Source organism: Zonotrichia albicollis, chromosome 2 (genome assembly GCF_047830755.1).
Source record: "Zonotrichia albicollis isolate bZonAlb1 chromosome 2, bZonAlb1.hap1, whole genome shotgun sequence".
Taxonomy (NCBI): Eukaryota; Metazoa; Chordata; class Aves; order Passeriformes; family Passerellidae; genus Zonotrichia; species Zonotrichia albicollis.
Window position 1 is genome coordinate 99,267,753 of NC_133820.1, and position 25,756 is coordinate 99,293,508.

Sequence of the window (25,756 nt, forward strand, 5' to 3'; positions counted from 1 at the left end):
AGAGGAAGACAGTAATGAGGCAGTGGAGTTCTCCTTTCTGTCTTCCAGACAGACATGGGGTCTGAATGGGAAAACTCCTATTAGTTTCAGAAGGCCAAGCTTTCATCTCAAGACTCTGTTTTAGGGGAAAACAGAAGGAAGGAGAAAGAAGGGAGTAAAGGAAGTGGAGAAGATCGTCTTAAAGTTACATTTAAAAACACGAAAGATGTAGCAACCATATCAGTTAATCTGGAAAACTGGGGGTATGGAAGGGAAGGTATTCACGAGAAACTCCACAGTTTTGAACCTTTTATTTTTAGGGTTTCCTAAACAGACATCTTGTACTGAGAGATCCCAGATAACCACAAGAATAACTGCAGCAAACTGGTATCATGGCATAGGCTGACAACTGGTCTGTGCTGTTTATTCCTGCAAGATTCACTTGGGATAGCTTCAGGTGAGATTTTGTGTTGAGCTGTTCTCATATAGGAGAACTCACCTACATCCTCTTGGGAACATAGTGGGATCTGAGGTAACTTGTTATGAGCTTTAGTTTGTCCTATTATCTTCTCTGAAATATTGCTGGCCTTATTTAAGCATTCCCACAGGGAAAATATGGTCACAAAATGGGTAAGTAGGAAAAGCATTCTGTGCAAACTTGTCTAACTTAGAGTGCTCTGATATTCTTCTGCAATGGAAGACAAATCCAAGCATTTGAAGATGGCAACATATAACACTTCGAAAAATAAACCTGACGGCTGCATGGAAGGCCAGCAGAATTCTTTTCTTCACTAAAAATACTTACATAGTTAATGGGGCAAGGTGTTCTGTCCAGAAAATATCCAGAACTAATTTCCTACTTTTTCATTCCCCTGTAAAAGAGATTTTATGTAAAAGATACTGGATTTCCTGTAATCCTTCATAGAGGGTTGCTATGGATACTTTGAACAGGATAAGGGGCAACCTAAAGAGTCAGGATTTTTGAGAAAATTTGATGTTACAGTAGTAGTGATACATGTCAAGGTGAGAGAGGACATAAGATTTAGGAGATTTCCAGCCTGCCTTTGATTTTCAAATATGGTCTTCTGAATAGCATATCCTTTGACTTTAGCTCATGTTTCTCAAGCTGTGCAGAGGAATACTGAATTTAATCAGAGCTTGCAGTGAATGTCCCCTGTAACTTCATTCCTCTCTGGAAACCCCTAAAAGGTGAACATGATCTTTAAAGGGACTACAAGTGGGTTTCGGTTTTGCTTTTGCAGAAAGGTTTCCTCTTTAGCAGTTAGGCTCTCTCCACAGTAAGATCAAAAAGCCACAGCTCTTTCTCCCTGCACTGAAGGTTCACAAACGCTTGACTTAGTTCAGAGAGCCCAATGGTCCACTGCCAGTGTATACATGACATCCAGAGTAAGCCAGTGATAGAAGTTTTGATGTCCAATATTATCAGAAGGACTGATCACCCCAAGCAACTCTGCCACACCAACACAGCTGTGAGTTATACTGCTGTCCGGGCTTTGCCTTTCCCCAAGTCTCCTTGACAAAGTTAGCTGCAGGATGTATTTCTGCAGCACCCTCTTCTCACATGTGTTCAAAATAGGGACACAGTGTTCAAAGGTAAGAAGCAGGGAAGGAGCCATTACTCTGCTTGCCTCATAGGATTATCCACTCAGTATCCTCTCTGCTTCTAGAGGCAGAGGTGATTTTTCATCCACTCCTGTTAAAGCTGATGGAATTTTACTGTGGTTGCACAGAGACGCCTTCTGGCATCCTAACTCAGAAACTGCTGGTGTGTCCATGGCACATCACATCTGTGCCATGACAGTCAGTACATCAGCACAGAAGTAATAATTGAAGTGATATCCCTTTCATAAGTGATTTGAGCTTCAGTATCACCAACTTGAGGCACCAAAGACAAAACAGTACAGGAGACACAGCAAAGGCCAGGTCCTTTTTCTGTGTGGTCTGTTTGACTGGACCAAATGGAAAATCATTAAGTCATCACTGCAGCACAACCCTCAAGAAATGCCAAGACACAGCTGACTTATGCTTTCCAGGCTTTCTTCCATGGATTAGCCCTTGACTGGTCTCACGGCAGACATTTTCAAGTAGGTCATTGAGGCGTTCAAGACATCTGACATGGTTTCTAAATGCCTTTGCAATGAATCTGAAATCCAGGCAGCTGGAGGTCAGCTTCAAGGCAGACAGAGCTGTGTTCCTTCAAGGGACATGGTTTGAAAGTGGTAGATCTTTCTTTTTTATTAGGGACTAAATACAAGCAACAGTCTGGAAGAAGAGCAAGCTAAAAGCTGACCCTGGAGCACAAGAATTAAAACGCAAGCATGGAAGTCAAAGCAGAAGCCAGGTGCCAGGTTCCAAACAGCTCTCCTGGAAAGAGGCACTAAAGCACCCTAAGCATCAAGGGCAAGTGATGCTGCATGGAGGGAAAGGCTACACAGTGTGGCAGCTGTTAGAGTAACTTGGACATTTCTGGAAGGGCACAGCAGAAAATACACGGTCATGGTTTGATACAAACAAGTGGTTGTTGGGTAAACTGAGGGAGAGGAGCAGCCCCCATGGGACATTGCTCTCTGGTCCTGTTCACCATTTTCAAGCTCCTGCAGAGTGCAAAGGCCCTGCTTGACCTTCTAGTGGGGAGTGATGAAAGACAGTTGTGCCTCATCAAACTGCTGTTACCATGAGGAACAACACAGGCAGTTGAGACTCCTATGCTATTTCTGCCTTTGGTGGAGGAAAAACATATATAGCAGACAAATTTTCTTATTATCCTGGTAATTCTTACAGGAAAAAAAAGATATTTCAGTACAATAACCTTGGCCAGGGCACAATGTTTACAGTAGTGCTTGACCTTCACACACTAGTCTTACACAATTGTTTTCTTCTAAGTATTGCAAAAATAGGATACTTTCACCTTCACCTCCTAATTTTAATTCCATCTCAAATATTGCTGGGATATTTCTAGTTTATTTCACTCTTGTGTGCTGCTAAACACTAGAAGAAGCTTTATACACATACATAAACATAAATATATATAAAACCTGACTCTCAGGGAATCATGCATGCTCTCTGTGAATTTTGGGAAGCTAGCACTTGTGGGAGGGTGATGAAACTTGGACAGTGCCTTCTGTAGGCTACATTTTTGTACTGAGGAATAAATAAATAAACAAAGATTCGCCCAGCTGGGAAGCATCTACCTTGTAAGGTTCACTGAAGAGGGAATAGCTCGCGTTAAAGGCGGAATGGTCCTGCTGGGCCTCCTGGTTTCTCCTTTCCCACTCCTTCCTTCGCAGCACATTTCTATCTGGCTCATAGACACTGGAGTTAGAGAAAAAAAAAGATAAATAGTTTTTAAGAGTTAAAAATTAGAGGGCAACATATAAACCAGTGTGCATTTAAAAGTTAAGAACTCTGTTTTGCAGACAGATGGCAAAAATAAGCACAAACATGAATCAGATGAATGCCAGTTCAAGTAGGCTGGGGAGGTTCAGGTCTCTGGGAATGCTGGTGCTTTCTTCACACAGAGAATAGATAATTAAATTCTTACAGAAAAATAAAAAAGTAATCATATGGCAGGATCTAGTCTGTACAGAACTTCTCTGCTTGAAACGTGACAAAGGAAATATCTAAGCAACTTTGACAAAGACTAGAAGTTCTCTTAAGGCAGATGGTAATTACAGCTGTGAGTAAACAGAAATTATGAACATGTTCCCACTTATGACATATCCTCTGAGTGTTGTATGAAAATGCTCCTTTTTTCACATGGCTGTGTTTCTGTAGTGATTCTTTCATTAACTAGCTCCCTAAAGAGCTGTTAAAACTATATGCTGTAGTGGTTTCCACAGTTAGGTTGCTTCTTCTGATCTCTGCTAATCAACCAAGTCGTGAAACTACTACTGAAACAATTCCTCTTTCTGATGGATTTGACACTATCACAACCACAGAATGTGAATAAATGAATAGTGGCACAACAGTGTATGTATGGCTAGTAGAGTGTAGCTGGAGAGAGAATAAAATCACTGCATTACAACAGCATTAATTTTCAGAAATTAACAACTTTAGCTCCAATATAGTCATTCAGACTAAAACTGACTTTTCTTATTTTCAGAAACATGGCAACATAAACCAGAGAATTCTCATTCTGAATTTCTACAGAACAACACCTTTCAGTTTTACACATTTCAGTTTGTTATGTTTTATCCTCCTCACAAAGGAAGCCAACATGTCTAACAAAGTTAACATGCTATTTCAGGACAATGTGACAAGTATGCTGACTCCTATTTTGCTTAGCTCAGCTAATGTTTTTCCTCTGACAGAGTAAATCTGTGGAGTAGGAATATATATTAATGTCATGTAAGTGCACCATGTGTTAATAAGATAAACGTTGTCTTGCTAACCAGCTTCCCAGTTAGCAAAGCATATGTTGCATTAGCTACCCACGTGATGCTACCTAGTATGCCTCAGGCAAGGCAGCCAAAAGGCCAACAGCTATCTGATTCTAATTCAGGACTGGAGAGAGCTGAAAATACACAGGATATGTTAGATGCTATTAATACTTAAGAACAATGCCTCAACAGTCACTAAATGAACAGAAAATCTTTTGTTTTCTTGTTGATGCTGCTAACTTGAGCAGGACTGCAGAGTAGCCCTCTGATGGTCTGAGGGCAGATGCCAGGAGCCCAGCACAGCTCTCAGACACAGGGGTTTGTTGTGAAACACAGGATTTCAGCACAGCAGGTTGGAGACAGTGTCCAAACACACCTTGTTTACAACCACTTACAGGTGGTTGAGAGTTTTTGGGTTTTTATCCCATACTTTTCATGAGCAATGCATGTTATTCACTCCAACACCCTCCCCTTGAAAAGCAGCATAATGAGGAGGCCATCATAGGGATGGAGTTTTGGGCATGGAAAATGCCTTCTTGCAGTAGGAAGGGGATGGTGAAGGCCTCCCCATGGGCTCCTGGGAGTGAGAACACCTCCTGCACATGCTGCTGAGACCAGAGGCAGAGCAGTTGTCATGGACTGCTGTGAGAGCAGAGGTCTCCAGTTCATTGTGCCATCGAGCCTACTGCCATCAGCTGAGTCACTTAACTGCCACCTATGTCTATGCCAGACTTTCTGCCATGCTTAATAACTGTTGTTAGGATTGCTTTTCCTGGAGTTTTAAGAGATCAGGTTATAACTTCATCGTCAGCTACATTTCCCCATCCAGAATTTTCTGACTCTTTGAGAAGCTTTGCATTTGTACTCTAGCCTGCAGCCAAATAGAGATGGGCAGCTTCCCTGAGATAATTTACTATATTGGTCTCTACCCAATTTCTAGGAAGTCCAACATTCTTCACTAGTCTTCACTAGTAATTTTTAAATACAAATTTAAAAATTCACTGGTGTGGTAGAACATTTTTATCCCTTTATTGGACAGAGATATATTTGATGAAGCCATACAAGTCACCAGGTCTATGAACCCCGTTCTCAAATGAATTCACTGCTGGCAAGGCAATGCACAACCTGCAGTAATTCAGAATGATTATGCAAATGTCAGAACTGTGACAATGCCTAATACGCCATCTACAAGCAGTAAGTTAGGAAGAGCTGCAAGTTGAGAGTTGTGTTCCTTTGGTAATACCAGATGGTAAAATGTCTAGCATTTGTGAAGCTGCTCCTTATTTGCATGAACATTGCAGCAATCACATTTCCTTGAACGTATGTCACCAAATGTATTTATTTGTTTTGGTTCAAGGAGAATACTGCCAACTGCTATAATTGTCTTTATTGCAAACACTTCAGTTAATGGAAAATGATTCTTTTTAATAGATTTCTTCTTTATTTTTTTTAAATTTGCAATCTAAAACAATCCCAGAGGTACCTTTTAATGGTTTAATCTGTGTCTTGTTTCAATAGCTAAGCCATGAAGAACAAGCTCATGAAAACCTCATGACGTTTTCCTCATCGGGGCATGTCTACATATGTGAGTGAAATATGCATATATATGTGTAGTATTTATGCTCAGTTTTGTAAGACTCGGAGCCAAAGAACATGCAAACACACACCACTCAAAAGTCAGTGTCATTTATATTTGTTTCATACAGGTCAAATTCCAAAAGGTGAATTCAAACAGTTTTTAAATGGCATATTGTTATTTTAAAAATGTTGCATCTGTTTCTAATTCATGCTTAAAGGACATGAACCAGAACATGAGCAACAAGTCAAACTCTTGCAAAAGTTATGTATGAATAAAGGCTGTATAATAGAAATTAAATTATATCAAATCTGGCACATTGCTTTTTTGATTTATCTCAGCCCTAAGATCTGCCAAGACACATGCTGGATATACCAATGAATTGTGCCTAAATGCCAATGAATTGTGCCTAAATGCCAGTATCTCGGGGTCAAAGAGTTTTCAGCGCACCCCCACCACCCCAGCCACAGCATCCCAACCTCCTCTGCTTCTTCCAGGATACACAGAATAATTTCACTCCCAGATATTTGCCAGATGAAATTTGCAATGCATTGCTAAACACATCAGAGTAGGTATGTTTAATGAATTTTGATCTGCTGTAATACCTTTTGGCAGATTACCTGGATGGTCCCCAGTCTTTGGCCATGCCCTGTGAGAGCAGCCTGCAGAGGGGACTCCAGGCATGCTGGCTCCTGGTGGGAGGGTGGTAGTGGCACCAGCCTCCCCACAGGAACACTCACAGCTTTCTTCATGCTACTCCTCCCAACAGAAGGAACTGTTTCCTTTAGTCCTTAATTAGAAATAGAGATGGCTCAGGGGACAGCCCAGGAGCAGAGCAATAATTTTACCTGAAAAACCTAGAGCTGGATTTAATCTTCTACAAAGTCCAAAGAGTTATGTTGTTTCAGGCTAGGCTGAAAGAAATCATGTAAAAAAGCCTAAGTTTTAGGTGTTAAAAAATCTTCTTTTCTTTTCTTTCCTCTTTTTTTTTTAAGCACTCTATTCCTGACTTGCTCAGATATCACTTTTTGAAGCAACTCAAACTCAAATATAAAGGTCTCATCTCCATGATGAACGAGGTGGGGACAGTGCACCAACAGCACTTCCTCCTGTCCTTCAGCTTGGGAACACCCAAATTTGCATTCAGAGGAACATGTCTTTTCCCACAAATGAAGCACTGCACCTTCACAGAGGAATTACATGGTGTGCATTAACGATGCTGCTTGACCTTTTCAACCACAAAATTGCTGCATCACGAAGGGAGATTCTGGAAGGGTACTGTTATTCTGTTACAAGATCACCATCCTCCTAACAGCTGGCATCTTTGAGGCTGTTAAAGACGCAGGTAGGTAAAATGAGGGTGAGATTGCTGGTACTGCCTTTCCTTGGCATCAGTTTATTTTCTGGAAAAGGAAGGGAGCTGTCACCCAGCCAGCTGTACCAGCAGGACAGAGGAAGGTGTTACCACATGTGTACAGAGACCTGGCCACAGTTTCTGAACTTACCATTAGCAGCACCCTGCAATCTTGCCTTTGCCTTTCCAGACCTTCCAATATAATTTTCCAGTCCAAAGACTTAGTTCTTTATTCTCTGAATTGTGAGGGCTTTGCCACACCCATATATACTCACATCTTCCTTCTACCTCCCCATGCACATAAATACTGCTAGATAAATTTAGCAGGAGTAGCTTGTTTGTTTGCAGTTAATGTTTACCCAGGAGGCTGATCTCCTTCACCTTGGCAGCTACCTGTGGCACTTAGCACAAAACATTCAGAACCTCAAGTCTAGACATATTAATTACAAAAGCAGAGCTGATGCTTCATGCTAACAGGCAGCAATTTCTTAAACTGGCAAACCCACAGCTCCTGGCAGTCCTTTGCTAGGGAAGACCTAGTTCCCAGGACTGAGCTTCTTTCCCAAATTTTGTCAACCTCCCCACTTGTTCTTAAACTGACCCTTCTTCTTCCATCAGGAAATGAAGACGCTCCATCAAAACATCATCAGACTACAACATCCAACATCCACAGGAGTGACGCCATCCCCAGGCTGCTGGGTGCAGTCCAGATCAGCACAGTGCTGATCATGTTCCAAACAAACAAAAAAACCCCACCTCAAAAACATAACCCATACAGTAAGTGACTAAAAGATATGTGCATTTCAAGAAGAAACCTAGACCTGTGAACAAGTTTTCTGCGAGGACTTATATATCTTTGAAATTAAATTTTAGCACACGGTCATTTTTGAATTATGAACAAAGCTAGAACTGCTTCAAAGCTGTGGAAAACAGGCAATATTTCAAGAAAATAAATTTTAAAATGGTTTACTGATTATTCTCAATATTTCCCCACAAATTTTAATCTGGCACACAAATCAATATACTAAATTTCAGGCTGAAGTGAGGACATTTTCTTAAATATTTAATAGTCTAATTCTCCCCTGAATTACTACATTTATGCCAAAGTAGCTAAATAGAGTAAGTCAAAGGAAAAACTTACAAAACACCATAAAAAAGCAGCCCAGCCCTGATGCAGGACAGTGATTATGAAACTCAATTCAAAATAGAAACTGGATTCTGAATTTTAATGTACCCTCATTCCTGCATTTCTGCCATATTTTAAAACTCAAAAGGACGAGTCAGACTGAGACCCTGTAAAGACAAAATCCTCAAACATTTTTAGAAAACAGTCTTAACTCTAATGATTTAATTACAACAATTGAGGTTGTCTTGTTTGCTGAATCGCCATGCTTAACATAGTAGTGTTTTCTATTTCACTCTTCATGTCCATGGTTTTTGCTGGCCAATCTCTAGGTACCAGTTTCATTTCCAGATAAGCATAAATGGTTTCTGCTTGGAAACTCATTGCTGACAGGGTATAGGGAACTCCAAGATATGGCAACCTTTCATTTTTGAGCATTAAATATTTTCCCTAATGATATTTGAACTATCAGTTAAATTATAAAAAAGGAGCTGCCTTTGATGAACAAGTGTCATAATCAATAAAATACCTTCCTAGGCTACAACTGGCTTTTTTTTAGACTTTTTATCTATCCTAAACAGCAGAAGTTAATTTGAGAATTTTTACAGTATTTTTTCCCATTTACAAACAGGAATGCCGTGGGGTGAAGCAATTACTCTGATTTACTGTTTTCACTTTGATTGAACATAAAGATGTAGCAGGGTCTCAAAAAAGCAGTAACTTAACAAACTGTGCTCCTATCCACAGACAGATAAAGTACCTATTTTGCTATTTCAAAGAGTTTACCTCCAGGCAGCAGCACAGAGCAAACATCAATCAATGACATGTGTCTAAGATGAGATTGATGTTTACTCTCACAGCTTTTCATCTTACATCCAATAAATTATTTTTCCTTCACCAAAGTGCCTGGTTAAATTTCATTTTTCACTTTGCAGTATCAGTTTTAAAACTTTAGCTTCCAGCAATTTTAAAGCTAGGCTTCATTGACGCTTCAGCTTTTACAGCCTGTTTATGATTTGTATTAGCCATGAAACACTACAGACCAAACATGAATATGATCAGGGGAAGCTGAGCTGGGGCAGCGTCTCACGGTGGCAGGTGCAGGCTGGAAGGTGTGAGATTACTTTAATTATCTGCCTGGAAATTCCAAGTCCAAAACAGGGAGCTGTATTTTCAGGGGTAGATATATGGCATCCACCAAACAAATGAATATATACATATCATATCTGCAAAATCAGCATTGCAGCTTTCAGGTCAGGCCTTCTGAGGGTTAACACTGGGCAAGTGGAAGGAACCAAGAAAAGGCTAATTGTGGGTGCAGCTATTACCTTACAGGCACTCATACTTGACATTCACAAAATAGAAGTGCTTTCCTATGCAACCTGACTGAATTTTAAATATGTATCAAAATGCTGAGAAGACCTAGGGCTGCAGTTGAGACTGGGACCTAAGCTGTGGAGTCAGAGCATTACAATAGAGGAACATTAAAAAATCGTACTCAGTTCAACATCTGCTTTTATAAGAGCACCTCTTCCCGTCTCACTATGGACAAAACAGTCACATTTTCTTCCCTCTGTGAAATTTTCCTCAATGAGAGAAATTGAGACATAATTCTAATTTATTTTTAGTTTCAGGAAAAATAATTTCATCAAATAATAAAAACTTACCAGTCCATAGTTACATTACACATAGATATTCAAAAATTCACCACTCTGCATTAATAGGTAATCCTGTTTTCAATACCTTGTTTTCTTTTATAACCCTGATTCTGCTAGCAAAAGTGCCTAAGATGGTTGAAGATCTTAAAACAACACTGAGCCAAGCTAGAAACAAAACATTACAACAGCTTTGATTTTGCACTGCTCTAACAATATATTCTTTGAAAGTATATTCACAAATGCAAAATTCACCACTGCTAATAATCTTACATCTGGAAAGAGCTTCTTTTTCTTCACAATTCAAAATTAAATTTAAAACCTCTAGAAACAGTGAAAATCTTGGCTGCCAAGAAACAGATACTGTAGATGTGACAAAGTATTTCTTTTGTATCCTCATCCATATCTCTCATAGATATAGATTAAAAAAAAATTAAGACTGAAGAGCATAAACCTGACAGATCACAATAATATCCATTAATTTAGTTTTGTAAATGTTACTTTTACATCTCACAGAAATACAACAGCCCACAGAACCACAGAATCACAGAAAGGTGTGGGTTGAAAGGGACTTTTAAGACTATCTAGTTCCAAGCCTGTGTCCTGGGCAGGGACACCTTCCACTAGAGCAGGCTGCTCAAAACCCTACCCAACCTGGCTTTGAACACTCCAGGGATGCAGCATCCACAACTCTGTTCCACTGTCTTGCCATCCTCATAGTGAAGAATTTCTACCTTATTTCTAACCTAAACCCACCCTCTTTCAGTCTGAAGCCATTCCTCCTTGTTCTGTCACTACATGCCCTGGTCAGAAGAGCCTCCCCAGCTCAATTGCTGGCTCTCTTTAGGTCCTGGATGGTGGCATGAGGTCTCCCAGGAGCCTTCCCTTCTCCAGGCTGAACAACCCCAACTCTGCCAGCCTGTCTTCCCAGCAGAGGTGCTCCAGCCTCTGATCATCCCCATGGCCTCCTCTGGGCTCCATCCCACAAGCCATCACATCCCAGCTGTGCTGAGGACCCAAGCTGGGTGCAGCACCCTTGGTGGGGTCTCACCAGGGAGGAAGAGGAGCAGAGTCCCCTCCCTTTCCTGCTGGCCACGCTGTGTTGGTGCAGCCCAGGGTACAGCTGGCTCTGGGTACTGCCAGTGCCCATGCCAGGCCACGCTGAGCTTCTTATCAGCACCCCCAAGTCCTTCTCCTCAGGGCTGCTCTCAACTGAGAGAACAATTTTTTTCTGCCCATCCTAACAGTGCTGAATTCCCTGGGCTGCTGCTACACAAGGCCTTACCTAGCTTGGCCATTCCTCTATCTGATCACTCTCCTCTCACATTGCTTCCCTGCCAACACCCCTGTGCCTGTTCTCCACAAGGATTTCTGCTTCCCACTGTATCCTTATGCATGGGAAACTGTTCCAGTTATCAACTGCCAAGCCTGTGCCCTTTCTTCTTCTCCTTTGCATTTCTTCTTTAGGTTTCTTACAGTCATAATTAGTCAAAAATTATAGCTTTTTTAAAATTTTTTTCATCTTTGTAGAGAACATGCACACACATAGGTAAATTATACATACAGTCTTGGTCAGACTGAATGGTGCCATTAACTGAATTTACTCTTAGCAATGCCTGATTTCTAGGGATGCTCTGAACTTTTAAAATGTAATGAAAAAATTCTGGCCTTTTAAAAATCTATTTGACATTTTGCAGTAAGTGTTTAATACTTTGTTTAAAATGTTTGTTGAACTTCCTTTTGAGATGTTTGCTGAAAACTGGATTTCAGTCAATAAAGATTTTCAGTGTTAGTTTCAGTAATAAAAAAAAATTAAACTCATAAAAATTAACCTAATAAAAGTTTAAAAGTTTCCTGAAACTTTATAAAATCTAAATAAATTAAAAAGTGCCCTGAAAAATGTGAAAAATTATGTTTTGCCTCTAGGTCTTTTAGAGTAAAAAAATCCCTCCTTGCTCCCATTTTTTTTTAAGCTGCTTAAGTAGCCTGTTTCTTCCAGAGGGCTCTGTACAGTGATCCATCTACCCACAGCTATTTGCAGGACTGCTAAATACTCCAAGGTATACTTCACATGGCACACACAAATTGAAAGCTCTGCAACTGGTAGAAAAATTTTACCATACAATTCACCCTGGTATGACCTGACTTAAAGCAGCAAAGCAAAGATCAGAATCATAGAATTAGAGAGTCACAGAATCACTGAGGTTGGAAAAGACCTTCAAGATCAAGTCCAAGCTTTGACCAAATACCACCATGCCAACAAAATCACAGCCCTAAGTGTCACATCCAGTCATTTCTGGAACAATTGACTGCAGCACCTTCTTGGACAACCCTTTCCAACGACCCTTAACCACCGCTTCAGTGAAAATTCTTCCTGATGATCCAACTTGAAACTCCCCTGATACAGCTTGAGTTCCTTTTGTTCTGTTCCTAGTTCTCAGGGAGAAGAGCGCAATCCCCACATGGACACAGTCTCTTTTCTGGTGCTTATAGAGAGTGATAAGGTCACTTCTGACCCTTCTTTTCTGCATGCTGAACAACCTCAGCTCACTTCTTCACAGGACTTCTGCTCCACTGCCCTTCTCTGGACCTGCTTCAGCACCTAAATGTTCTTTTTATAGTAAGTGACCCACAACTGGACACAGCATTCAAGGGATGGCCAGTGCTGAGTACAGGGGACAATCCCTGCCCTGCTCCTGCTGGCCAGGCCAGGATGCCATTGGCCTTCTTGGCCACCTGGGCACATGCTGGACAATGTTCAGCCACTGTCACCAGCACTCTCAGGTCCTTTTCCACTGGGCGGCTTTCCAGCACTCTGCCCCAGCCTGCAGCACTGCCTGGGGTTGCTGTGACCCAAGGGCAGGACCTGGCATTTTGCTTTGCTGAACCTCATACAATTGGCCTCAGCCTATTAATCCATCATGTCCAGATCTCTCTGCAGAGACTTCCTGCTCTCCCTCAACACTCCTTTCCAACTTGGTGTCATTTGCAACTGACTGAGGGTGCATTCAATTCTCTTGTGCAGATCATCAACTAAGATATTAAACTGGGCTGGCCCCAAGCCTGAGCCCTGGGGAACAGTACCTCAGGCTTTTCCTTGTCCTTGTTACAATGTTCCCCTCCACATCCAGAAAGGATGGAGATTTTTCTCAGCCCTCTTTTTTTCTGTTAATGTGTTTATAAAAACATGTTTTATTATCTTTCACAGGAGTGGCCAGATTGAATTCTAGCTGAGCTTTTGCCTTTCTAATTTTCTCTCTACATGACCTAAAGACATCCTTGTACTCTTTCTGAGTTGCCTGCCACTTCTTTCAAAGGTCATACTCTCATTCTTTTCCTGAGCTCCCTATTCAGCTAGGCAATTCTTCTTCCCTGCCACTTTGTCTTTCAGCACATTGGGATGGCCTGCGTCTGTGCCTTTAAGATTTTTGTCTTAATGTATGCCCAGCCTTCCTTTGTTTTTAAGGGCTGTTTCCCAAGGGACATTCTGAACAGTGTCCTGAGCAGGCTGAAGTCTGTTCTCAGAAAGTCCAGGGAGAAGGTTTTGTTGACCACCTTCCTTACTTCACCAAGAAATGAAAACAACATAATTCTGTGATCACTATGCCAAAGATGGCCTCTGATCCGCACATCTCCCCCCAGCCCTTCTCTGCTCATGAACAGCACATTAGCAGTGCACAGGGGCACTGCCCCTGCTAGGCTTGCTTACCAGCTGGGTCAGGAAGGTAATTTCCACACACTCCAGGAACCCCTCAACTGCCTCCTCTCTGCTCTGCTGTTTCCAGCAGACATCCTGCAAGCTAAAGCCTCCCACAAGAACAGGGAGCAGAGATCATGACATGTCAGCCAGTCACCCACAGACCCTTTCATCTGCCTCTTCATCCTGGTTGGACTCCCAGCCTTGTTAGCTTTCCCCCTTTTCTCACCCATGGGCACTCAATCTTACCATCACTATTCCTGAGTTCCCTACAGGCAAAACACTCCCTTAATGTACAGAGCCACCCCACCACCTCTCCTTCCTTGCCTGTCCCTTCTGAGGGGCTTGCAGCCATCCATTGCAGCATTCCAGTGGTGAAAATCACCCCACCACACCTCTGTGACAGTGACCATGCTGTTGCAGTTTTCCTGATGCACGACAGCTTCCAGCTCCTTGGGTTTGCTCCCCATGCAAACAGCAGCTGCAATTCTGCTGGGCACTGATTTCACACCAACACTGGCATGCGACCCCAGGCTCATCTCTATTGAGCCTGATTTTATCCCCTTCCCACTTCAAACCTAGCTTATATCATTAAGCCAGATCTAAGAGCACTTTACCAGTACAGAGGTAACAGAGTGTTTATTAAAAAACATTCTTGACCTAGAAGTAAAAGGAGCAAAACTTCACAGGATGACAAAGACGAGTAGCTTTAAGTAGTTAAACAATTCTGGTGCTGCTAAGAATCCTTCTGAAACAGGAGTGAAAAATACACAAACTCAGCATCTCAGTGTACAGATTCTGAAAACTCTTTCTTGTATTTATGTTCTGCTTTTAGTTCAACATTCAAAATTATCTGATGTCCAAAGCATACCAAAATACAGACCTGAATTACAGGATGCAGGATTGCAGCCTTGCACAGTATTATACTTTCACAGAAAGCCAAAGCACAGTATTTCATTATGAATGTGTCAGCTGTTAATAACCATCAAATCTATGACTCATGAAAACGTCTATACATGTTTTATTAACAAAGAAACATTTCCAATTTACTTTTACCACAATGGATAATGACTCAAGGTTCATCAGGGTTAATCAAGAAAATGATGTAAATTTTATACTGCATTATGTTTCACTTGGCTTAAAATGGATCTTGAGCGACAATCTTTTTTATGTGTTTAATCATGATTTACAGCATTATGGAAACCACACAACAGCCCCATTGTGGAAAAAAAAGTTATTAGCAAGTCAGTGCATAAGTCATCAGATTTTATGTATTCACAGAAAATCACATCTTAGGATCTTCAGCAGACAAGCACTGAGTCTGCTTTCTGCAAAATAGAATTAATATGTTTTGAGATGCCTTGTTTTAATTTATCTTTCCTTCAGATCTTATAGATAGATGGAGATCTTATTATTTTATTTTTATTTTTTATTCTTTTATTTTATATATTGGAGAGAAACCATCACTCCATACAGGTAATGTTGAACTAAATTTTAAACAGATCTGTGCTAGCATATCTACATGATAAAAATAAATTTGGAGGATGTTTTTGGATCATTTTAATAACTGCATAAAGATAAAACAACCAAAGAAGTTAAACTCTATGCTAATCATAGAGATTTAAAAAAATCAACCTCTGTAAATGCTCAAATAAAAAATCCCCAAAAATCCCGACTTTTAATTCCATGAACACACAAATGTAGCTCACTATAAGAAGAAACTGTGATTGTTTTTAGCAATCATTTGCTTGTATCAGTGTCTGTAAGCATAAAATCTAATTACGGGGAATTATGAAATTCCATCTTCATTCTGCTCAGCTGAAAGCATTTCAACAGAAAATGGAATGAGACACCTATATTTATTTATAAAGATGGCTATATATGTAAATTTATATCTAAATCTATCTCTCTAGAACCTATGTAGGCAGTTTGCTTTCACAGAACTAAAAGGACCACTGTAATAAATCTGGGTTCAAGAACCTGAGAAAGTTGTGGCTTATACATAACTTCAAGATACAAACAGTGAAAAAAAAAGCTTATATAGAGGGTATGTCTCCTTTCACAAGACACTAATAGTAGCAAAACACTGCACTGTGTCATAAAGCTAACCAACTTCTCCAAAAGACACTGCATACACTTAAACTAAGAAGAATGCAAATTCCTTCCCAGTTCTTTCTTGCAAAAATGGACAACGTAAATTGGACCTGAGGTTTATGCTTTACTAAGTAATAGTATCACCACACATCCTTGGAACCTGCCTAAGAAAACTGTCTGCCACACAAAACATATGACTTTTTAGTATCTTATTCATTATATCCTGCTTGTTCTATCATATTTTGACACATTAGCCTCAAGGGTGATGCAATCAAAATTAGACAGAGAACTTAGTCAGAACCAGAATACCCATGAATAAAAGAATAATTTACGTCCACACATGAATAAAGATGCGTACATGTTAAAATGATGAAAAAGTTAAAACTTTTATGCCCTGTGACTGGTGTAATTCATGTAAGCTTCTTACACATGCCAGTCCCAATTCATTCTGACTACAAAGATGACTGTATCACATAACTCATGCTCACCTTCAGAGATGCACAGAGAAGTATCCATGTCTTTCCCCCCTCAAGTCACATGCAATGGGAATTGAGGTGTTTTATCTCTCATTACAGGAAAAAAAAAAAAAAAAACCAGCAAAAAAACCCACCCAGATTTGAATCACAATTTCAGTTTGTGCCTCCCTTAACACTCTGCTTGGCCATGCCACAAATCCAAACCAAAACTTAAATATGTCAGAAGTACAAAAGGCTAAATGAAATTTAAGTGCAAAAAATTTCCTATATTTCAACTTGCAGAAATAGTGTGACTGTTCAAGTGCTTCACTTTCAAGCAGGTTAAAATGCATTTAGATATTTCAAAATTTGAAGGAAGTTACATAAAAATGACAAAAAAATAACCCAGAAGCTTCAGTGGTTGCGATAGATGCAGAAGGCAGAGATGGCCACACAGGGATGGTGCCAGAGGCAGATGCTGTCATTTGGGGGAATCAGCCTGGTTCCAGGCCAAAGCAGGGAAGTCTGTGACCTGATGAAGTTGGATACATTGCTTCCTCACTCTCTAACAGCTGCCTTGCCCTCACTACTTTTTCTCAGCAAATTTTAGCTTTAGCAAGAACAACAAAAGCTTACAAGAGAGAAATGTTTTATTTTTACTGCATACTCTACTTGAAGACTGAGTTCATAAATGTATATTTGTGTCACAGTAAATTATAAAGATATTATTTACCTGTATAGTATAAGGTGTAAAATTATTCAGTGTTTCATTTTGAAAGTGTTAAGAGGTATCTAAATTCTATGCATAGTTGCAAAAACATGAGGAAGGATCTAAATTGTATGTATTATTCTAAAAACACGTATTTGGGAGATGCCTGTAACATTTCTATTTGAATCTTCCATAGCAAAGATCCCTTTTTGTTGCGTTAGGAAGCTTAGAAATCTTTGGGTAATTTTTTCTACAAATTCCTTAAATGTGTCAAAACATTTGACTTCAGTTTCACCTTCTCTCACTACAGTGCTCAAGAATATCAAATTTGTGTGACCTGTCAGTAAGCCCACTGAAGCTGATTTCATGGGAACAACTTAGAAGGACTGAAATAATTCTCTGACAGGTGGTGCATTAAAAAAAGGGCCAGAATTTAATTATTGTTCTGTTTCACTGGGATAATAGAATACAACCAAAAGGAGTTAAAGAAAACCAGGAAACAAGACTGAAGGAAATTCTCCTGATTTTTCAGAAAAGCTAACAAAATGCTGATGCTTAAAACAAGAGATCTGCACACAGGAGGAACCCATCCTCCTCCTTTTTATTGGCAGATTATCAACCCACGATCCCACAGTTCTCTGGGGATGGGACAGGACTGAAATAGAAAGGGCTCTGAAAACAAGACAAGCTCTGTCCTGATCTCTAACTAGTTTCACTCAAACTCACATTCACCATGCTGAAAATACAGCACTTAGGAGAAGGCTGATCATGCAGCTTGGATTTAGCTGCTCACATGCTCTCAGGCTCTCCAGTCTTAAAAGTGATGACATTCAAAACCCCCACAGTAGATACCCAAATTCTTGCCAAGAGATAACATTTGAACCTCATGGAACATGTTTAACATTTTAAAGACACTGGTAGGGTGACTCTGGTAGATCTAGTAGAACAATTTTTCCACACTAAAAGCTGGTTCCTAGGGTAAGACAAGTGAGCAGTGGAGGAATTCCACAGTGCTGCCTGCTCGCAGAAACCCAGAGCAGAACTGAACAGAAAGATGAGGGACCTGCTTGCTGTTCCTTCCTAACCCTGCTGGATGGGCCCACAAGTGAGGGAAAAATGACAGGTGAAGGTGAGAGAGAGCACAAAACTACACCAATCACCAATCACCAATCAAAACTTGATTTTTATTTCAAACCAAACAAACCAAGGTAAAATTCACACTTGGTAACTGGAATATCCCAGTGCAAAAAATAAACAGAAGCTGTTATTAACAAGAGAATATTTTGTTGCTAACATGCCATGTTAAGCAGGAAACTGCTACTACATTTAGCCTTCCTTAAAATTTCCTAAGCAGCAATGCTGACAGAGTTTCTTAGTGACAAACAATGACAGAGAATTACTTCCTTATAGGTTATGGAAAGCAAAAAACCTATGACAATCCATTTGGGTGTTTTTTTAATACAAGCAAAAGAAAATAAGCTCAGTGAACTTGTTCAAGTTTCTCTTTAGGGTTGTTTCTTGAAAAAACTGTGAAATAATTGTAATATGCATGGATCTATTTTGCTGTGAACCAAGACAGTATCTTAGTAACTCAATAAAGATTTCAGAGTTTCGGACATGGTTCTAGAGAACATTTTACTGTTCCTGATGTGTTCCACTAAATTAAAAATAATTTAATAGTTGGGAAGACCTAAGTATCAAGCTGAAGATGATATCATTTAAAGCTAAGACAACAAACTTCAAGTGCAATGGGCCCTGGGGTGACCCTGCTGGAGCAGGGAGGCCAGACCAAATGACCCAGTGGTCCCTTCCAATCTCACCCATTCTGTGATTCACCCAAAACTGACCCACAGCTGGGCACTGAGGAAATCCCACACTGCCCTGGGACCTCTGCTGTAGGAAAGATGTGATGTCACCCAGAAAAGAGATGGATAAAGGAGTGAGGTATGAAAAAGGACAAATGGAACTTGTCTGGTTTAGAAAAGAGAAGACTGGGAGACACATGATAATGATCTACCCACCTATAAAAACTTGTTGCAGAGCAGACAATGATGAATTGTGTTCTCTGTCTCTTAAGTCATGCAGCTTAACTTGCAGAAGAGGAGATTTAGATATGATTTCAGAAATGCTATCTAACTTAAAAAGGAAGGGGTAGAAGAGACTGGCTATCAACTCCACAGCCTCCTTGGCTTCTTTATCTCAGTTCTCCTCACAACCCTGTCCTCACCAGCAGACAGTTATTGTTAAGATTGTTCCTTCTTAGACAGGTTTAAAACATAAAATAAACAAGAATGGGAAATCTTTATCCACTGAACAAGACAACATCCTATCTTCCTTGCAGATGAGCAAAACTGCCCCCTGACATTATTACAGGGATGCTCCTCCCTCAGAAATACCTGCCTGTTATCATTTACCAAAGTAAGACTTGCTCTCCTCAACAATGAAAACACTTTTCTGAGAGGAACATACATCAAAAAGATGTATTAAAAGATTATTTCTGGAGTAGGGACCTATAGAAGCCCCTGTGTGGCTACTCCACAATCCTGAGGGACTTAAAGGTGCTATAAAGGTTAGATTCTCCTCTGTCAGGCTGGCCTGGGTGCACTGCTCCCGACTTAGAGCCAGGCGGTGGAATAAAGGTTCTATGCAGCCCAGCATTTGCAATAATTTTTATTTTGAATAGTTTGGGCTTTTCTTTTAATATATGGGTTAAAGGACAGAGAATTCTTCCTTTTTTTCAGTAACTGCATTCAGAAACTGATCTGTAAGATGTGAGAGTAGGAACATCTTTTCCACGACCTCCAAATCAACCATCTTTAGCTGCTACAGAGACATGCAAGGCACACAAGAGGTGACATGCAAAAACAAGCAAGAGGTTTTCTAAAATATCTTGGTTATGAAGAACTTAAAATTATCTCTGACACTAAAAATTCCAGAAGGGGTTCTACTCAGGTCAGTTCTACTTATATTTGCTGTTAGAAATTTACTTTTCATTCCTAAAACTCTCTGGTGCACAAAAGATCTGAATCCCATTTTACAACAGGAAAGGTAAGGGACAAGCAAGATGATTTTTGTGACCAAACACAAACACCTGACATCTTAAATATGCTCAACAGTGCACATGTCAAGCCAAACACCGAGCATCAGCCATTCAGAGCCAACTCAGGAAGATTCTTATCAGTGTGGGCTTTGGGAATGTCCACGAAATGTGGTAGAAAATCATGGCTAGCAAGAAGCTATCTGCCTCAAAAGCTGAGTCCCAGAGCTGAAGTTCACTGTACATGGTACATTACAAGGACTACTTTTTCACTTTCTCTCAGGATTTGCAACTGTGAGGTAAATACAGTCTAACAAATTCACTTTGGAATAAGAAGTCATGATATTTGAATTCGCCGACCTTGTGTAATTTATGATAAACCAAGAAGACATTGTAAAAAAAAGTAAATTAAACAATGATGATTTTCAATTGATAGGCAAGCTGAAAAAAATTACAATTGCCCCTAATCCCACCAGAAAACTATTTTTCTACTCTTATAATTTTAGCCAAAAAAAAGAGTATCAATAAAGAAGAGAAGAACATGTCTGGATGGTGCAGATATATTATACTCTATTTTGGGATCTGATGAGACATTTTCTATAATGTAAAAATATGGCATGTTTTGTCACAAATTGAAGTAAAGCCTTCTTTTTTAAACTAGTTTGGATATTTTTGCTTACCTATTCATGGCATGGCATTCTATTACTTCCATCATAAAAAGAAAATACTGTTGGTGATATTTTCTTGCAGAGACAGACATCAATGCTAAGCACTTAGCAGTATGTTATGTTTTTCTGAAGATGCACTTGGGGGAATCAAAGTATTTTATTGCACAGTAGCTACTATTCTGTTTATACTTGCATTTCTCCAAACTTAAACCATTTGCAACATTTTATTTCAGAGCATACATAACCAAGAACACTGACTGGGTCATATTGTTAAGTATTCAAACAATTCCTGCACATCACTTACCAAAAAATGCCTTTGGGTAAATATCTTTGCTTTTTCTTTTTCTTTGCCTTTCCTTTGACAGTGCCCTTATATGACATGTTCTAGGAAAAAATGAACCATGTTTGCTCCATTTACTGCTTAACAAAAATAAAATGACAAAATGTTATAAGCTATAAATAAAACCATCTAGTATTTGTATTGCACTAATTTGTCAGGGGTTGAACAAATGTTAATTATACAGCTTTTTAAAAATCGGGCTTGTTAATGTCATTTTTAATTTAGAATGTTACACTGTAAATGTTTTCCATTGTGTTAATTTACACCTGTTATTACAGCCTTCATTATTAGGTTTGTACTGGAACAGCTACTTTGTGCCACTGAAATTTGCTTAAAACAGCAGAAACAATTACTAATTAGAAGGGCATGTTTACTTTAATTATATTTATTTCCTAGTCTACTTTTATATGTAGCACACTATGAAAGTGTATGATTCAATTAGCCAAACCCATTTATCTGAGGCAATTCCTCAAATGACTACTGCTTAGAAAGACAGCAGATTCTTTCAGCACTACTTTGCCTCATAAATTTCATATGTGACACTAATAAATACATATGGTGGCTGGGTATCACTTTCTATGTGACCTCACTGCTTTCTCTGAATTTTTGCTAATGTGTATTCAGTAATTGCAGATTACCCGAATGATATTCTGGTTTAAACAACAAGCACAACTGTTTTAATCAAAGATCTTAAACCACTGACATGGTGAACCATCTTTAGCATTCATAAACTCGGGATCAATGGCAGATAAGCCCCCAGCTCATCCAGAATGCTCACGCTGGGAAACTCCTACTGATACTCATCCACTGGTATCTAGAGTTAGTCTTATGTATTACAAAGTGCTTTATAAATTTGCAAATCGAGTGCAATTTAAACTTCATTGGAACCAAAAGGTAATGTCTTTATCCTTTACAAATATGACTCTTTGAGCTTTTCCAGTGGAAGCTGTATTATCTATCTACTCACACAGATAAAAAAGGAAGACAGTCATAAAAATTCTTTACAAATTACTTCCCTGAAGCTCCTTCCTAGTGTTATGTTTTAAACCTTAAGTGAGGATTTAAAAAAGAGTTATGTTTCTAATTGACAGTTGCTGGTCCTATTCTATGCAAATTATATTGGCAGGTAGTACAACATAGTGCTACTTTCAAATAACATTATTTTGGTACTTACAACAAAATTCAGCACTCTGAAAACTAAAACTGCAGATAAAATCGTACAAGCCAGGGGGGAAGTCTCAGCGAGTTCCATGTCACAAGGTGCTCTGTTTCATTCAGCCATCAAGGTTAACATTTTCACTGTTCCACTGTCACTCCAGCAGCTGCATGGCACCAAAGGGTGCAGCTGATGAGCTGATGCTGCCAAAGTGGCTTCCACAGGGCTGCAGCTCCCCAAACAGGGACAATGGTTGCCTTTGGAACAACGTGCAACAACCGTGCCTACCAGCAGTGCTGCCCATAATGATCAATTACATGAATGTAGATCATCACACTTTGGGCTTCATTTGATATCTCCCCCACAAAGGGAATTTGTCCCTAGTTAAATTTCTCTTTAACATACAAGGCATAAAAAAAAATGATGAAAATCTAAACTTCTAGTAAGAGTTAATCTATTATCTTATGTGGCCAAAGATCACAGACCTCCCTTCTCCTAACCCACTGCAACACAGAAAAGAAAACAGTGTATAAATAGAAAGCATGATGTAATTCAGAAAAAAGCTGCTATTAAAAAAGTCAGCATTTTAAAAAAGCTAACAGAGACATATCTCAGCTGAGGCAATTATTTTGCAGGTTAAGAGGAGAGAGATACTGCTGCAATTGAAGATTCATCTTCACAGGGGTTCTCAGGAAAGTCAATGCAAATCAACAGAGGGAATGAAGTCAGTTCCCAGATGAACATATATTATGGCAGCTTATCCTTCCGCCAGGAGGAAAAGGGATCAACTGCACTGATGCGAAATCCCTTTGAGGACAGACCAAGCCTGTTCATGCAGGGCTCCAACACACTTTAATGTACACAAGCTTACTTCAAGTATTTTGTGCCTCCTCTGCTCTGGTGTCACCTTTATCCACCCTGTGTGGTCACTGGTAGCAAAAGCTGACTTAATGGACACCATCTCTGACCTTACACTAATAGCATCCTCTCTTTTATTTACATAGGGGGCACGGGGACAGGAGGTCATACAAAGTGCACTGGAAATTTCTAATAGCTAACTAACTTTAATAACGAAGTGTAGGATAACAAATCTAGTCTGAGTCACAACTACTCAAAATAAATGGGAATTGAAAATAAATGCAATTAGTAAAATTTTCTGATTGGTGTTTTTTTTAACTAAAATGGAGAAATCCATGTTTTGTAACAAAATCAAGCCAGTACACAAGCAACTTCTAGCATTAGCAATTAAAACTGAAATGAAGGTGGTAGTGCTATTTTGTTGAAGTAAGAAATAGATGTACTTGTATGGTACAAGCAGTTGTAATGAGTTTGAGTTCTAAAGGTTCAGGATATATACATGCAAAGCAGCTATGTGCCTTTTAAAAGAGGCCTGTAGTTGTTATATTAAGCAGACTTCAGAAGAATATGAGTTTATAGGAGAAATATATTGATTTACTCTAACATTGTCCCACTGATGTATATCTTCTTATACCCATGGGCTGGTGCTTTCTAGGCTTTTTCAATATGCATCCTCCCACTCCAAAAAAGTTTTTTTTAATCTGCAACAATTGGCTAAAAGCAATGATATGTGCTTTTCCTACCAACTATTCAACTTGATTTTATTCTTTTCACTCCACCACAGCCTATTTTGACACAAAAAAAAACCCATAGAGAAGCCTGGTTTTTTTTTCAATGCTGACCCACCTGAGAGCTTTTTGATTACTTTTAGCCCACATCCACCAGGTAATAAGCTCGCTGAGTGTAAGGAGCACAGCAGCCTCAGCTCTGCCTGGCCTGCCAGGGGGGCACTCTGCCTTGGTGGTGCAGCTGGGAACCACAGAACACTCCTCCTGCCCATCAAAGATTGAGGCATGACAGCCTTTTCCAAAAGAATAGGCTCCTGAGCCAAAGATCCAGAAGATAACTGCATCCAGTGGGAACCCACCAGTGCAAACAGACAGATAACACACGGCACAAGTCATATGTTCTTTATTACTCCTAGGAGAATAAAAGTAACACTATTTTAACCCAAATGTCCCAGACACAGAGAGCACAGGGAAAATGCATCCATCCTCAATTCAGGGCTGATGGATAAGCAACAGCTCCATTAAGCCATGCCTGTGATGTGACACAATCTAAAAGGCAAGGCTGCTTCCCGGGGAGCCTGTCTGGTGCCCGCTCCTGCAGCTCTCGTGTGAAAGGCTTCAATTAGTGCTGACCTCAGCTTGGAATATTTCTCCCTGGGCAAAAATGAAGTACCACAGGCTCAGTGCCCTTCTCTGAGACTGGGCGAAACTGTGCCATGGAGGATTCAGCTCCCCCAGGCCCAGCTGGAGTATCATGGAGCAGCACTGTCATACCAGCCAAAACAAAGAACCCAATTTCTTGGCTGTTTGCACTGCAGGGAAGTGCAGGGCAGCGTGTGTGCCCAGGCAGGCTCCCCTCTGCAGGCCTGCCAGCTGCCTTGGGGCAATGCTGCTTCCTACTCATGCTCACACACCAACACCTACTCACACACAGGCAGCTGCACGTTATGTACAACATGGGGAAAAAATACAGCTAACTAGAAGCTACAAGAGACTGAAAGATATACTCAGGTTTCACGTGGACCCTGGAAACCGAAGGAAATTGCAAGGAAAAAAAAGGGAGGGGCAGGGGAAGAAGATCTCAAAAGTGGCTGTATTCAAGTATTCCCTATACAAACTCTTTTCTTTACTAAAGCTGTTAAATTACCTTCTAAAGAGCTTCAGAAACATGGACCTGAGCGCTGCCATAGCAATAAAGAAGCTGCTGAAATACAACTTGCAGGCTACCCAGTCCCGTGTAGTTAAGATTACCTTTGAACCTGCCACCGCACCCAAAAAACCAAAACCAGATTCTTACACACAGTTGGACATCACTTTAAAACAGATATATGTACCCATCTTAAAAACATTTAAAAATCTCTTTTCACCATGAGATTCTGGCAAGATGGAAAACTGGGCAAGCGTGGTAGAATCAAATGATTAATAAAGCAAGAATTCATCCGAATCAAAGGTAAAGCAAGCAAAAATGACAAGCAGAAGGAGAAAGCATCTTAAAAAAATTACAAGAGAGCTAGTTTTGGATTTAAAGGCAACACCAAGCCTGCCAACTTCTCAAAGAGACTGCCAAGAAGCCAGATGCCATAACTGGAAGGATATTATCCAGAGTTTTACATCTGAGTCTCATGAGTGCCTTTGAAAAAGGACAAAAAAGGGATGCTGGCAAGAGTTCAACTGTTTAATTTTTATCCCCACCCTAAATATTTATTTAAAAGTCAAATTGAAACCATTGCAAGAATTAAAGACAGGATAAGTAAATACAATGTTAAGTATTTACAATGACCCACAAGGGCAAACCAGCCCTACTCAAGTACTGGAAAAACCTCAGGGAACACAGATTTAAAAGGTCATCCCAAACTCCCTGTTTGAGCTGGGCTTCAGAGAACACTTGAGTCCCTGAGGAAAGGCTGGTGACGACAGAGTTTACAGA

At 40.0% G+C, this 25,756-nt stretch overlaps 1 protein-coding gene across 2 annotated transcripts in view; it reads right to left on the minus strand.

Moving 5' to 3' along the window:
• AFF3 (ALF transcription elongation factor 3) overlaps positions 1-25,756 on the minus strand; it is a 325,784-nt gene that overhangs the window by 272,415 nt on the left and 27,613 nt on the right. For both annotated transcript variants that reach the window (XM_074535783.1, XM_074535782.1), the window contains exon 2: positions 3,192-3,312. In XM_074535783.1, the coding sequence (XP_074391884.1) occupies positions 3,192-3,312 (121 nt within the window). The remainder of the gene's footprint in view (positions 1-3,191; positions 3,313-25,756) is intronic.